This window comes from Cottoperca gobio, chromosome 22 (genome assembly GCF_900634415.1).
Source record: "Cottoperca gobio chromosome 22, fCotGob3.1, whole genome shotgun sequence".
NCBI classification, from domain to species: domain Eukaryota; kingdom Metazoa; phylum Chordata; class Actinopteri; order Perciformes; family Bovichtidae; genus Cottoperca; species Cottoperca gobio.
In genome coordinates, this window is record NC_041376.1 from 8,594,990 (window position 1) to 8,607,747 (window position 12,758).

At 41.6% G+C, this 12,758-nt stretch overlaps 1 protein-coding gene across 1 annotated transcript; it reads right to left on the minus strand.

The window, feature by feature from the left end:
* Positions 1 to 708: 708 nt before the first annotated feature.
* Positions 709 to 12,574, minus strand: znf292a (zinc finger protein 292a). The gene is given in 9 exon segments (XM_029460701.1): positions 709 to 1,578; positions 1,580 to 7,372; positions 7,521 to 7,662; positions 8,099 to 8,235; positions 8,596 to 8,798; positions 8,942 to 9,077; positions 9,393 to 9,471; positions 10,153 to 10,307; positions 12,392 to 12,574. Coding segments are annotated over 9 exon segments (7,125 nt in total). The 5' UTR covers positions 12,542 to 12,574; the 3' UTR covers positions 709 to 1,248.
* Positions 12,575 to 12,758: the final 184 nt, after the last annotated feature.

The following is a 12,758-nucleotide window of genomic DNA, read 5'->3' on the forward strand; positions in this document are numbered from 1 at the left end:
TCCTCCCCCTAGTTTTAATGTCGGTGAGTTTGTTTTGAAACAGCTGATCTTGAACAACCCCGACCCTTTGCAACACCACTGGTTTCCCTGTTGTGGCCTCTCTGCCATGGATGTAGTAGATGATGTAGATAAAAGCCCTCTGCAGGGCCAAGCCCTTTTCCTGTTGCAGTCTTTAATATTCATATTCATAGAGGAAAAAGCATGCAGAGATGATGCTCCCTAATGCTACTAATAAAAGTATAATAAATATACAATAGTAGTATAAGTAACAGTAAAAGTAAGTAATATTATTAGTTTTAAACATTTATAACAGTATGTTAAGTTGGATTTGTATGTATTGTTATTTATATGGAATGTTTAATATTTAGCTGTCAAGTGTTAATGAACATTATTACATAGGTCTACTAAAAACAGGGACCTGGCCAGGACTTTAGCGCTTTATAACATTTAGTTAGCATTGTGCATATTGTATACTGTTGTATGTCTATTCTTATTACATTACAGTTCATTTAGCTGACACTTTTGTCCAAAGGTAACCCTAAAACTTCACCCATGTCAGACATCTTTTTGACTTACAAGCATTTTATTGTATAGATTTCTGGTGGTCCAGTAAATGTGTAATTTGTGTGCTAAGAAAAGATTTTCCGTGACCTCACTGTAATGTTCTGTCAGACATTCAATAATGGTCCACTAGAGATATGACATGCTGGCCATTATTTGTGTTTTCCATATGAACAACTTTGCATGAATCTACTTAAACAAGTAAGGTGTCAGAAAGAAAAAAAAACACAAAAAAAGATCTGCAGACAATATTTTATAAAAAGAAACAGTAACATTTTATTGAACACTTTGTGGAAGACATGTAAATATTACAGATAGGTCTACTAGTGTTGAAAAAGGATGAAATAAATACAAACAGAATTTAAAATCCCATAGGGATATATAAAAACATAGTTTTTCTTTAAAAGTCTCCATTTAGCATAAGAAAAAAAAAACATCTTCAGTACTAAGCATAAATACAAACATGATTCTAAAATCTATGCCCTATAGATTACCTGGTTATTATAACTAACATACATACTTAAAATCATCCAAGACATTTTTTCATTAAGTACAAAATAGGCCATTTCTTCGTTAACTGTGACCATTACTGTTAACAGTTGGAAATCTGATGCATTACAAACAAACCATTCTGCAGCATAACTTCTCAAATCCTGAGTGAGATCGAGTTGAAAACATAATTTCGGGCTATGATCCGCTATAAAGCCACTTTTTTATTTTAACTATGGGCCTCATGTCTTGTAGCTGCTTTAGCAAAAGATCAGCACCGTCTGAAAAGGTTTTATCCATGACAATCTTTACATTGCTCACTGATTTGAGATTAAGGGGATTTCTGAAGTCTACTAGCTTTTCACAGCCTCTGAATTCATCGATTTTACCTTTCATTGCAGATTTCTGTTTGTGAGTTTGTTGTCTTTTGGACGGCAGTTCAGCACTAGATTTTTCATTTAGTTTGCGTTTGGAAGAGTGGGTTGACTCTGAGGTTTCCAAGAACTTAAGGAAAGAGTCTTCAAGTCCCTAAAGGCTTGAAAGACCCTGGCATAACCCCGTCGTCACGTTGTTCTTGGGCTGTAGGAGTACCAGGATTTGAGTTCTCTCTTGAACTGTTAACAGTCGAACGATTCCTAAGGGTCTGCATCCTTTCCGGACAAGCTGGTGTAGGATGTGCAGGCTTTTTGGGACGGCCTCTTTTAGTTCCTCCTTCTGTCCCAGTGGAAGCTTGAGATTCTGCACTATCATCGTTTGACAGCTTGCTGTCTTCTTGGCCTATTCGATCCACCAGCTCATCTATTTTCTGGTCACTGGACTTTTCGCCGTCATCTGGCTCCGTCTCCTCAGAAGATGAGGTTGACGCGCCCTCTGATTTGCTTGAATCTTTAAATCTGGCGCGTGAGTACTTTTTGCAGAAAATGAACTGGCTCCTGTGGTCTTCAATGTATCTTTCTGTGAGGCCATGAGTGGTGTAATGCTTAAATATACTTCTTTCAGCCCGCTCCACTGCATCGCAGCCTATTATCATGCATGGGTACTGCAGGGCGGACTTCTTGGTGCACATGGCTGAAGCCTCATCGTGTGATTTTAGTGTAGGCTTTCCAAAACTAGTCCAGTGTTCAATGGACTTCCCATCTTTCTTTTTTGTGTTTTTCTTCTTCAGTTTGAATTTGTTTTCAACATTCTCTTTCCCGTTAGCCCCCGGGAAGAGCCCCATTGATTTCGTCCGTCGTCCGTCACTTGTTTTAGGATCATAAACATATCCGTGCTTTTTTATCAGGTGGCGGAGGAGGTTTGATTTTGTACTGTAAATGCGGTCGCATTCCACATACTCGCACCTGAAAGTTTGATCAACCGCGCCGCACTCAGAGATGGCGATTTCCTTGTGGTAATTCTTAATGTGCTCAATGTACTTTTCAACAGAGCTGAAGGGGAGTGCGCACTCTGGCCGGTCACAGTTGAAAGTCCCTATGGTCATGCTGGCCATCATGGCGGTGGCTTTGTCACGAGAAAACTTGTGAAGTAAGAGGTAATGCTGCACTAACCTCGTGATTCCCATGAACACCCTTGAACAGTTTTTCACTTGACACCTCACTTCATCGTCTTGGTCTATGCTCTGATGGCTCTCCTGTCCATTTTCAGCACTTGTCTTCTCAGTTTCAGGTTCAGGTTTGCTGGGGGGCAGGGACGCCTGATGCATGGCCCTGTAATGGAGAATCAAATTCTGCTGGATGGTGAACGCTGCAGTGCATCCTTCATGAACACAGCGATATGGTCTATATGGACTGTAGGCGTTGTCTGTATCGCACATTTTGAGGCTCAACCTTTTCTGATGTTTTTCTTTCCTCTGGGATTCATCCTTTGTTGGTGTGCTTTTGGAGCTGCTGGGTTTCTCTGGGGAGGATGAAGCAGATGCAGTAGAAGGGCTGGACATGGGCTCCTTTGATGCATCTGATCGTCCTTGCTGCTTCTTTGCTTTGCCAGCCGGACTGAGTTTCTCTTGTACACTGGATTTTGCATCTGGACTCTTGTTTACAACAGCTACTTCAGGTTGCTCTGGGGCTGCATCATGAACTGATGGTGCCACCTCACAGAACGACATATCAGTCATATAATTTTGAGGTGGTGGAAGTTGTGCGACAATTGATACCTCAGGCATGAATCCCTGTTTAACGCCATCTCCAGGTGAAGTGATTTGAGGAACTTGTGGATTGTTCTCATCGTCTGTTTGAGGTGCAATTGCAATGTCAAGTGGTTCTTGTTTTATAGCAGGTAATACAACTGCAGATTGTGCCGGGCGACTAGAATTGGCATCAGTAGTGGCACGGGCAATATACACATCATCTTTGTTCAGTCTAAATGCCCGCCTGTTTCGAGCACTGATCCTTAGCTTCTGCATTTCTGCCTTTGACAATCGATGGACTTTTTCATAGTGTATTCTCAAACCTGTCGTTCTCGTGAATGTTTTGGGGCAAATCTGACACGGATATGGAGACAGTTTGGATGGGGTTTTTTTAAGCTCTTCTATCATCTCATTAGAGTAATCGTGCATTTTACTCAAGTGTTTGAATAATGCCTCCTTTGTCATGAATGAGTACTCACACTCATCCTGATCACATTTAAAAGGTTTGGGCATCTTTTCAGACGGCTTGTCATCACTTTTACTCAGTATTTTACTTTTTCCAATGTCATGGGTATCACAATGACTGACATTTTGTTCTAACGACAAAGCACTCCGCATCCTCCCTTGTGCAGCCTCAATCAAATCCAACCTTTGAAAGGCATGTGAAATTTCCATCAAGTGATCCTCCTGATGTAGTACAGCGAGGGCTGGATTAGCCAACTCTCCTGCCTTCTGTTGCTGGTTTTCAGGGGGAACAGATGTGGAGTTTGAATAGTCCATTATATTTGTATAATGGGGCTCCTGTTTCAACACCATGGGCGAAGTCAAAGTGGTCAAGCTACAAGATTCCTGTGAGAAATCACCATTTGACATGTTGAATGCTGGTGCATTAGTATCAAGGATATGGGGGTCATTGAGAAAATCGAGAAAAGATGATGGCAGATCAGCTGTTAGGTCAATTTCATCTACAGGCCTGCACTGTGAGCGTTTAGACAAGTGACCTCCGAGAGACTTGGTGCTTGTGAACTCTCTGAAGCATCTCCTGCAGATGACTTTGCCATCCTTAATGATGGCTGGCCATTTGGTTCGCTTGCTCAACCTACCACGTTTTCCTTTCTGCAAGTCAGGGTCTCCAGCCTTTTCTTCTGAGAGAACAGGCTCACTCTCGGCACTAGGAGAGTCTGCTTCATAAGGGAAATCTGTGTGAACGACACTGTTGGGGCTGAGCATGCCGTCCACGGAGTTGTCCATCTGTTCATAACAAGGAGTGGACACATTCTCTGTTTTAATTATTTCATTTGTAGCTTGTAATGCAGGTTGGGCCTCTGGGCTCAGACATTTTATGTCTGACGAGCCTTGAGTAAGACAAGAGTTTTCACTCTGGGCATATGGAGTGTGGTAACTTCCTTCAGCGAGGCTATCGATTGTTGAGATACTGTTCCCACTATCCAACTGGCTTGTCATACTTGCACTGCCTTTTCCCCCATCGGCACTGTCTCCACTGCCCTCTGGATGCATTAGTCCATACTGATTCCCTCCATTATGCATTTGCCCTCCATTGTCAAGCATCAGAGAACTGGACACATACTGAGACATCAAACTTGAAACTGAAGGAGCCTGTGACATAGAGGTACCATGTATAGCTGCCATTGAAGGATCTCTATCAGACGGAAGAGACGCTGTGGTTTGATAAGTGTCTGCCTGCCATTGAGGATAGCTCCGAGAGGGGTACTCATTCATGTTGAAGGCTTCTGGATTGCTATTCACCGGAGGTGAAGACCATGACTGGGACATGTCTGACTGTATCATTCCGCTGGGATTATTTGGACTTCCCCAGGATGGATAGAGTGTAGGATTCACCATTGGAGTGATAGGCACAGGCTCCATTGATCCAGGATAACACTGGGTAGGTGAGGTTGAAGATCCCATTGGGTAATCCATTTGCTGCATCCCAGGTTTGTTGCATAGTATTCCTGGCTGATTTGACGGCTTGCTCCCCTGGTTCTGAAACTGATTAGGTGAAGCTGGCCCACTTGGTGCCCTTTTTGATGTAATTTTGGCCACTTTGTTGTATTTCTTTGCCAATTTCCAATCTTCAAATATTTCAGGATGTTGCTTCTTTACATGCCTAGACAGACTTTTGTTGGTACTGTATGCCCTTGTGCACTCACTATATGGGCAGCAATGCAGGTTCTCCTCATTGCCAGCAGTTACAGCAGGCGAGCCTGAAGGATATCCTTGCAGCGAACAAGGAATTTCGGTCTTGATTTGACTGGGAGAAATTATTTGTGGATTCGCTTTAGGAGGTTCATTGCCTTGTACATTATTAAGCCCCTCTCCCTGTTGACTTGCCACAGGGTTTGTTGCACTTGATACATGATTTCCTGCAGGGATCTCACTTTGCTCAGCTGTATTATGGTGTGCTTGAGGAGCCTCCGGTGCTGGTTCAACATCAGCTGGAACTGGAGTGGTGTTTGTCAGCGGAGTGTAGCATTTCTCTGCATCTTTCATTTCAGGAAATCCGGCAGAATTCAGCATGCTTTCAATCGAGTGTTTCACTCTCACAGGAACAAGTTCTTTAGCAAGCTCTGGTGATCTGCATGGTGATGCGTCTGCCTTCGATGCCTCCTTCATATATACGTCTGTATTAATCCTTTCAATACTGACAACTGCAGAACAGGTGTCTTCTTTGCTCGGGGTGCTCTCGGGTGGTGCTTCTACTTTTGGAGTCTCAGGAGCGTTTTGATTTGTGATGGGGAAACTGCTTACTGCATTATTTGTACTATGATTCACTTGGTGAGACAAGAATTGAGACTGCGAGTAGAATATTTTGCCACAGTTATCTGTTTGGCAGGTGTAGGTAAGGTAATGCTGAGCCTCGTGATCATACAACAGGTAGGCCTCACTGAAAACTTGGCCACAGTTGGGGAACATGCACTGGGCCTTAAATTCAGGATGTGTTTTTCTATGCATGAGAAGCTCAGAATTGGAGTTAAAGTTGGCCTTGCAATCCAACTGTATGCAGATGTATGGTTTGCTGCCACAGTGCATCTGCAAATGATCATTAAGATGTCTGACATTAACAAACTGCCGTCTGCAGTACTGGCATACCACTTTTTGTTTTTGTATCTCTAAAAACCTCATGGCCTCTTCGTCGTCCTTGTGAGATCTGACGTGAGCCATGAGGTTGCGGAAAAACTTGAAAGCCTTGGAGCAGTTTTTGACCGGACAGAAACAGTCTTGACTTATGTGTGTGTCAGATGTAGTTTGTTCTATCTTAACAGGAGATGCCAATTGGTCACCAATTTCAGATTCTATTTTAACAGGACTAATGCTCACCTTGGTAGCAACTTTTGAATTTGTTGATGGACTTTTAGGAGACTGAGGTGGTTTGGTTACCTTCCTAGCAGCTTTCATTGCAGCTAGTCTCTCTTTGCACGATTGCTTTACATGTGATGCTACATGGGGCTCTAAAATCTCCCTAGTTTCAAAACTGTCAGCACATATTGGACAAAGATACACTCCATCTTTGAAGTGCTTCTGTGCATGGCGAACAATTCTGTGACCCAAGAACTCCTTGTCACACAAAACACAATACTGCATGTAGGCTCGCCAATTTCTGAACCGGGCAGACACAAAGCCCTGCTCTCGAAGTTTTTTAGCCTCTCTGTTTTTTTCTCTTTCATCCGTGATTTCATTGAGTTCATTTGTAGTGGTTAGCAGAAAATCCTCCAGGTCTCTGTATTCAGGGAGTTTGCCAAGTGCACTGTCCACCTCCTGTTCGTCTGTGTCATTGAGTGTGTCAATAGATGACACAATAGCTGCCTCATCTCCCATCAGTGCCAAGCAGTTGCGTTTCAGCGTTTTCCAGTCCCAGAACTCTGGATCAAAAGGCCACTGTGTCTTGAAGGCCAGCAGTAACTCGCAGCGTAAGGAATTGGGCACTGGTAGACTCCCATCCTCCTCAGGCTTTTGGTCAGGTTCGTTGTACAATGACTCCACAGCATAATACGAGTCAACAGTAGGCTGGAGGAGGAACTCGGTCAGCTGGCATGCACGCTTAACCTCTAGATCAGTTGGCAAGAGGCAGGAAATAGTTTTGCAGATGGTGGACTTGCTATCTTTATGGTCACTGGATGTCATTTTGAGAGCTTGAATGCACATTTCCACACACACTGGAAGCCCCACCTCTCCAACCTACGGACATAAAAAGCAACATAAATGCCAAGGTTTTTATTTTAAAGCCCCTTTAACAGATGCACTATCATATGACTCTTTCTAGGTGTGAACGGTTATGTGCAATGGTTCAGCAAACAGCAACAAATGTCTAAACTATTTCTCTTACCTCGTTTTGGATTACTTTGATTAGAAACAGAATATGACAGACGCTTCTACAGAGGAGAGCCATCTCTTTGCTGTGACCAAGGAAAGCATCAGCTGACGACTCTAAGCGCATGAGTAGCTTACTCCAGAACAGTGTGAGTTCCCTGCAAAACATCACAAACACAACTCTTAAAAACAACTAACGATTATTTCATTGTTGACTCACAATTCGATTATTCTATTTGAAATGAAAAAGTACATGTATTCGGATTACAGATGACCACAAATCTAAAAGTGTACTGCATAGTTTGAAGTTCAACTGTGGCTGTATCAAAGAGAGTGAGTCCTTCATTCGCAGTTGGCCTCTATTCCCTCAAGAAACTAAGCTATTAAGAGACATGGACCTTCAAACACAGTCAACTTCTGCACTATGCTCAACAGTCAGTGAGGATCTCTTTGTGCAAATGATTATTACAGAGATTGCTTCAGGTTGGATACAAGTCAATTGCATAATATATTTGTTCCACGACCACTGTATTCCTGAGTTTAATTTTGTAAGTGCTCTAAGGGTATTTAGCTGAAACAAACAGCAACACTTACCAGGCACAATAAACATCTCCTTGAAGTAGCTGTCGCTTGAGAAAGGCAGAACATAAGCAGAGCGCTCCTTTCTCATCTCCCTCTGACTCCAAGTTGCAGATCATTTCAAGAGCATCTTTACAGTCTATTGATGCAATCTATTCGAAAGAAAGAGAGAAACAGACAATTTAAATGAAATAAATCAATTATTCTATCAGGCCACATTTGACAACACTGTTGGGAAATTAATTACTGAGTGATAGCTGGGTTTTGCTTGTTGGATTCAATTTCTGTTCAGTTTTGGATAACAGTCCATCTTTAGTCCGATTGTCCATTTGTTTTAAAGATCATGGTACACAAAAATCATTAAGACTTAAAAAATAGCCTAAAACTATGTGTTTGCTGAGATTTACTGGGTTAAAGATATAACATCACTGATCAGTTGTTCGAGCACTTGTTCAAGTGTTAAATGTAAAGTGTGTGTATAAGGAACTGTGTTGCTGTGTGTTGTTTCTTACCTCTTCCATGAGCTGCTCCTGACCTTTACTCATGCAGATGCAAAGCAAGTAGGTTTGCTTGAAGTTTCCTTTTCCTTCATATCCCGGATACTCTGAGCACATCTTTGCGAGAACAGCAGCTTTATCAACACTTTCCACTTTAATTAGGTGCTTTATTCTCATGTTTAGAAGTGCAGCACCTTCCAACTCAAGATACTCATGAACTAAGAAACAAAAGGAAAGAAAGGTCAGGAAACTGCAGATGAGATGCAGAACATTTTAATACCCACAGTGAACAATTGTAATTACATGCAATTACAGCTGAACAAGTCAGCGTGTTGCATCTTCAAACCCAGTGAGAACTAACCTTGCTCAGTTTGAGGGATTTGATTGGACATGATGCTGCTTAGTGTAGTGTTGGACCAGACGCCATCCTGTTGCGCTAGAACTGAGAGCAGGCAAAGCTGTGTGCTCCCACTTTCTTGCAAAAGGCTGTGTGCCAACTGCAACAGAAGATACATAAAAATGTATTAACATAATTACCAAAACGTCAGTGAGTGATTCATACCTAATGTTAGACAGTCAAGAGTCGAAAATAATTGTTATGACAATGTTACTGTAGGGAATGTGTCACCGTTTAACAGTTTACATTTTTTCAAAAGCAGCAGTGAACGTCACATTTCCCACAGATCCAAACGTGTGTTTTTATTACTTTTCCAATGATGAGTTAAACCGAATGCATTCAAATGACTAAACAACGTTTCACTGCTTATCACTGCAAAGATAAGCCTTTAGAAAAAGTCCCTAGGAAAACTGACCTTCATGGAGGACTGAAACTCCTCCCATAAGGCACCAGGGACATGCTGGGGCAGTAAGAGCAGCAGCTCCGCACAGCTCCTGTGAATCCAACACGGTCATTTGTTAAAGCCATATTTAGGTCAAGGATGTGCACACACTATACAAATTAAGGGTAGCCATACAAGAATAACTATTCACAAAGTGTGGTGCGGTAAAGTCAGTGTGGCATTTTGGAAATAATAAAGATGACAAACAGGACAAATAGGGGTGTAAATCAGCAGCATGGAGACACTCTAGTTACATGGATCAATATCGGTGTACGTGTCGGTGTTTTTAAATAGTCCCTGTTGTTTTTCCTATGGTAGTAATGATAAACAGCTCAGTGTGGCCAGATCAGTCATTCTGATCAATAATAAAAAGGTTACATCCTTGACATTTATAATTGTTGCCACTGACTTTCTTCATTTTTTTGTTGTGTTCCCTGCATCTCCATGTGCAAAGTATAATCTGCAGCTCATCCCAAACATGTCGAAGCTCCCCATGAGGTAGCCTACATTTCTATTACGATTACAGCCTCAAGGACTTTGCCTTCATAGCTACTTCAAGAGCACATTGTGTGACTAGCAGAGTAAAGAGTTAAGACTTAATGAAGATGCTTTATCCAACATGTAATTTGAACACATATTACAGGTCAAGTACATATATATGGTCGATACTGTGAGAAGGAATACAGGATTTTGGGAAATCTTATTTCCAGTGACACCCGAGTTTTATACTCACAGTGCTAACTTTTCAAGTAGGAGTGGCACATTTTCACATTCGGAGGAGAGACAGGAGGCAGCCTTAGCAAAGCTGAGGATGGCCACAGTGTAGACCTCCAGCAAAGGCAGAGGATCTTCATCAGTTTTCCAACGGCCGGCATGTTCCACAAGGACCTGGAAAACATAAAGAAATACTACTTTTAGATTAATACTATTGATAGATTTTTTTTTAAGGCATCCTAGTATAGAATACTGAGCTTAAAAAATGTGTAAAAACAAACACAATGTGTATAAATCCCTAATATACTTCTTTAACGCTTAAGCAATTAGTCCTTCATCAAGCAAAACAATTAAGAACATTCTCTTTTTCTAGCTCCTCTAATGCACGAAGGATTGTTGTTTACAAATCATTATTTGTAAATGATATTTCTTTTGCAACAGCCGATGAAAAACAACTAATTTTGAGAAATTACCTTTCACACTGGTAAACTGTGATTGCCATTTTCACTATTATCTGACATTTTATAAACTCCGAAAATAATCAATTTATCTTAAAACTGATAATAAAAATAAAAATAATAAAAAATAATAGTTAGGGTTTCAGTTTTATTTTGCTTATTTTTAAGCCCAACGATCTTTGTCCTTGATAAGATTTATGTAAACTTTCTTTAGTTCAGCAGTTGTATACATGTAATTACCTATAGGAAAATGATGCTCAGTGATGCCCAATTAACCATGAGATAAGCCAAGAAAAACTTTGGCCTTGGTGATAAAAGACAAGCTGTAGGCTTCATGCAATCAATCATGACAGAATCAAAATTAAACATGTTTAGTGAGAAAAAAAGATCTCATTCCTCAAGACTGTTAGCAATTTTAGATTCAATGTAAAAACCAAAAAACAAACTTTTAACTTTATGGTTTGCTTTGATTTTTAAAAGCCACAGCGAACTGTTAGATAAAGAAAAAAGTCATTCTCTCAGAAACTATCAACTTCAAGGATGAAAAAAATACATGTTATTATATACTGATTAAATAATTCAGCCAAGATGTCGACACTAAAATAACAAAGCACCAATTATGTGTGGCTCAGCAAAAAAAAAAACTTTTTTATCCTCCCTTTTTTTTCCTGTCACCCAGCTCAAATAACGCCTAACCTTCATCAATGAAAACTCCCTCCATTTCTTCCACAAGGAAATATTCATACAGATCCATTTCATCCTGAATGACTCCATTATTCCTGCAGTTTTACTCTTACGAGTTAAATCTCCATCATGGCACACAACTACAGCATGCAGCCCGAGGCTCGTCCCCTTTTTGCTCAAATAACTTTTAAGTTGAATGCATTCCTTAACTGACGGTTAATGTGGGATAGAAACAAACCAATAAGCAAAACTAATTTGGTGCAATGTAAGTAATCCTTGCAGTATCAGAAGGATATAAGATAAATGAAGACATCGCATGATATTTTCGTGGTCAGGGCAAATTGATGAGGAGGATGTGTAATGGAGTCAGTGACCACTGCCACACTTTCCCTTTTAAATCACTGTGTCAGCCAGCTGCAGGCTGATCGGTTGCTATAACATTGACATCCATTTAACATCTTTCGCTGATGCTGGCTATATGACTGTAATAAACATCTCCGCTGACGTGGTTAGCGGGATTAATTAGTGCAAAAGGCCTGGGCTAGCACCTTGGAAAAAAATCATTGATCTTTCCGTACAATAAAACAGCTTCACAAAAGTAACCCATTTTTACACCAAGTTAAACCCCAAACCAGCATGAAGATGCAGTGTTATAACGTTATAATTATATTTTCTACGGGGAACACAACAGTATAATTCAGTGCATATCAATGCAATCGCCCTGTAAAATCTCGCTAACGTAGCTACCCGTTTTTTGCACAGCATGACCACTGCACAGGACAGGGGGACCCTGCATACCAGCTAGCAGCATTCATCTGCTATTAGCTATCTGGCCTGGAAAATACGAGTAATACGTGCACGGCGCGCACACATTGGTGTGACTTCATGCCGCATGTATAGTCAAACTTTGCAAATAGGTTCATGCCACAGACAAACATCATTGGGAGAATAGCTGAAAACCACGGAGGAGTTTTTTTTTTCCCCATCTTGAAATGCCAGGCATAGGCAGCTAGCTCCTTAGCTACATTGTTGTAGCAAACGTAGACGCGCATCCTCGGCCAGGAAGCCAGAGGGGCTGCAGGCTGCCCGGGATGAGCAGCAGGAGAACGGGCTAACCTGGCAAAACTCCTGGCAGAAATGCAGGGAGGCTTCCAACGGAGACTGCAAACTCTCTTTCAAAGCTGTGGTCAGACCCTGGAACCGCTCTCGGAGCTCCTCGACAGCTTTCCGTGTGTCATATTCCTTCTCTGTCTCCCCCTCCGCCATCTTCACAACAATCACGACCGCGTACGCACAGATGTTACGCTGCCAGACTCGCACGCGCACGCGCACGCAGAGGGGGAAGGGAGAGCACAGAGTGTGCTCCACATACACACACCCCCTGATGTCAACAATGCATCCATGGCCTTACTATGACACAAAATCACACTCTGCACACAGAGAGGACGTGAAATGTTTGCTCATCAGCTAATCAGTATGACTG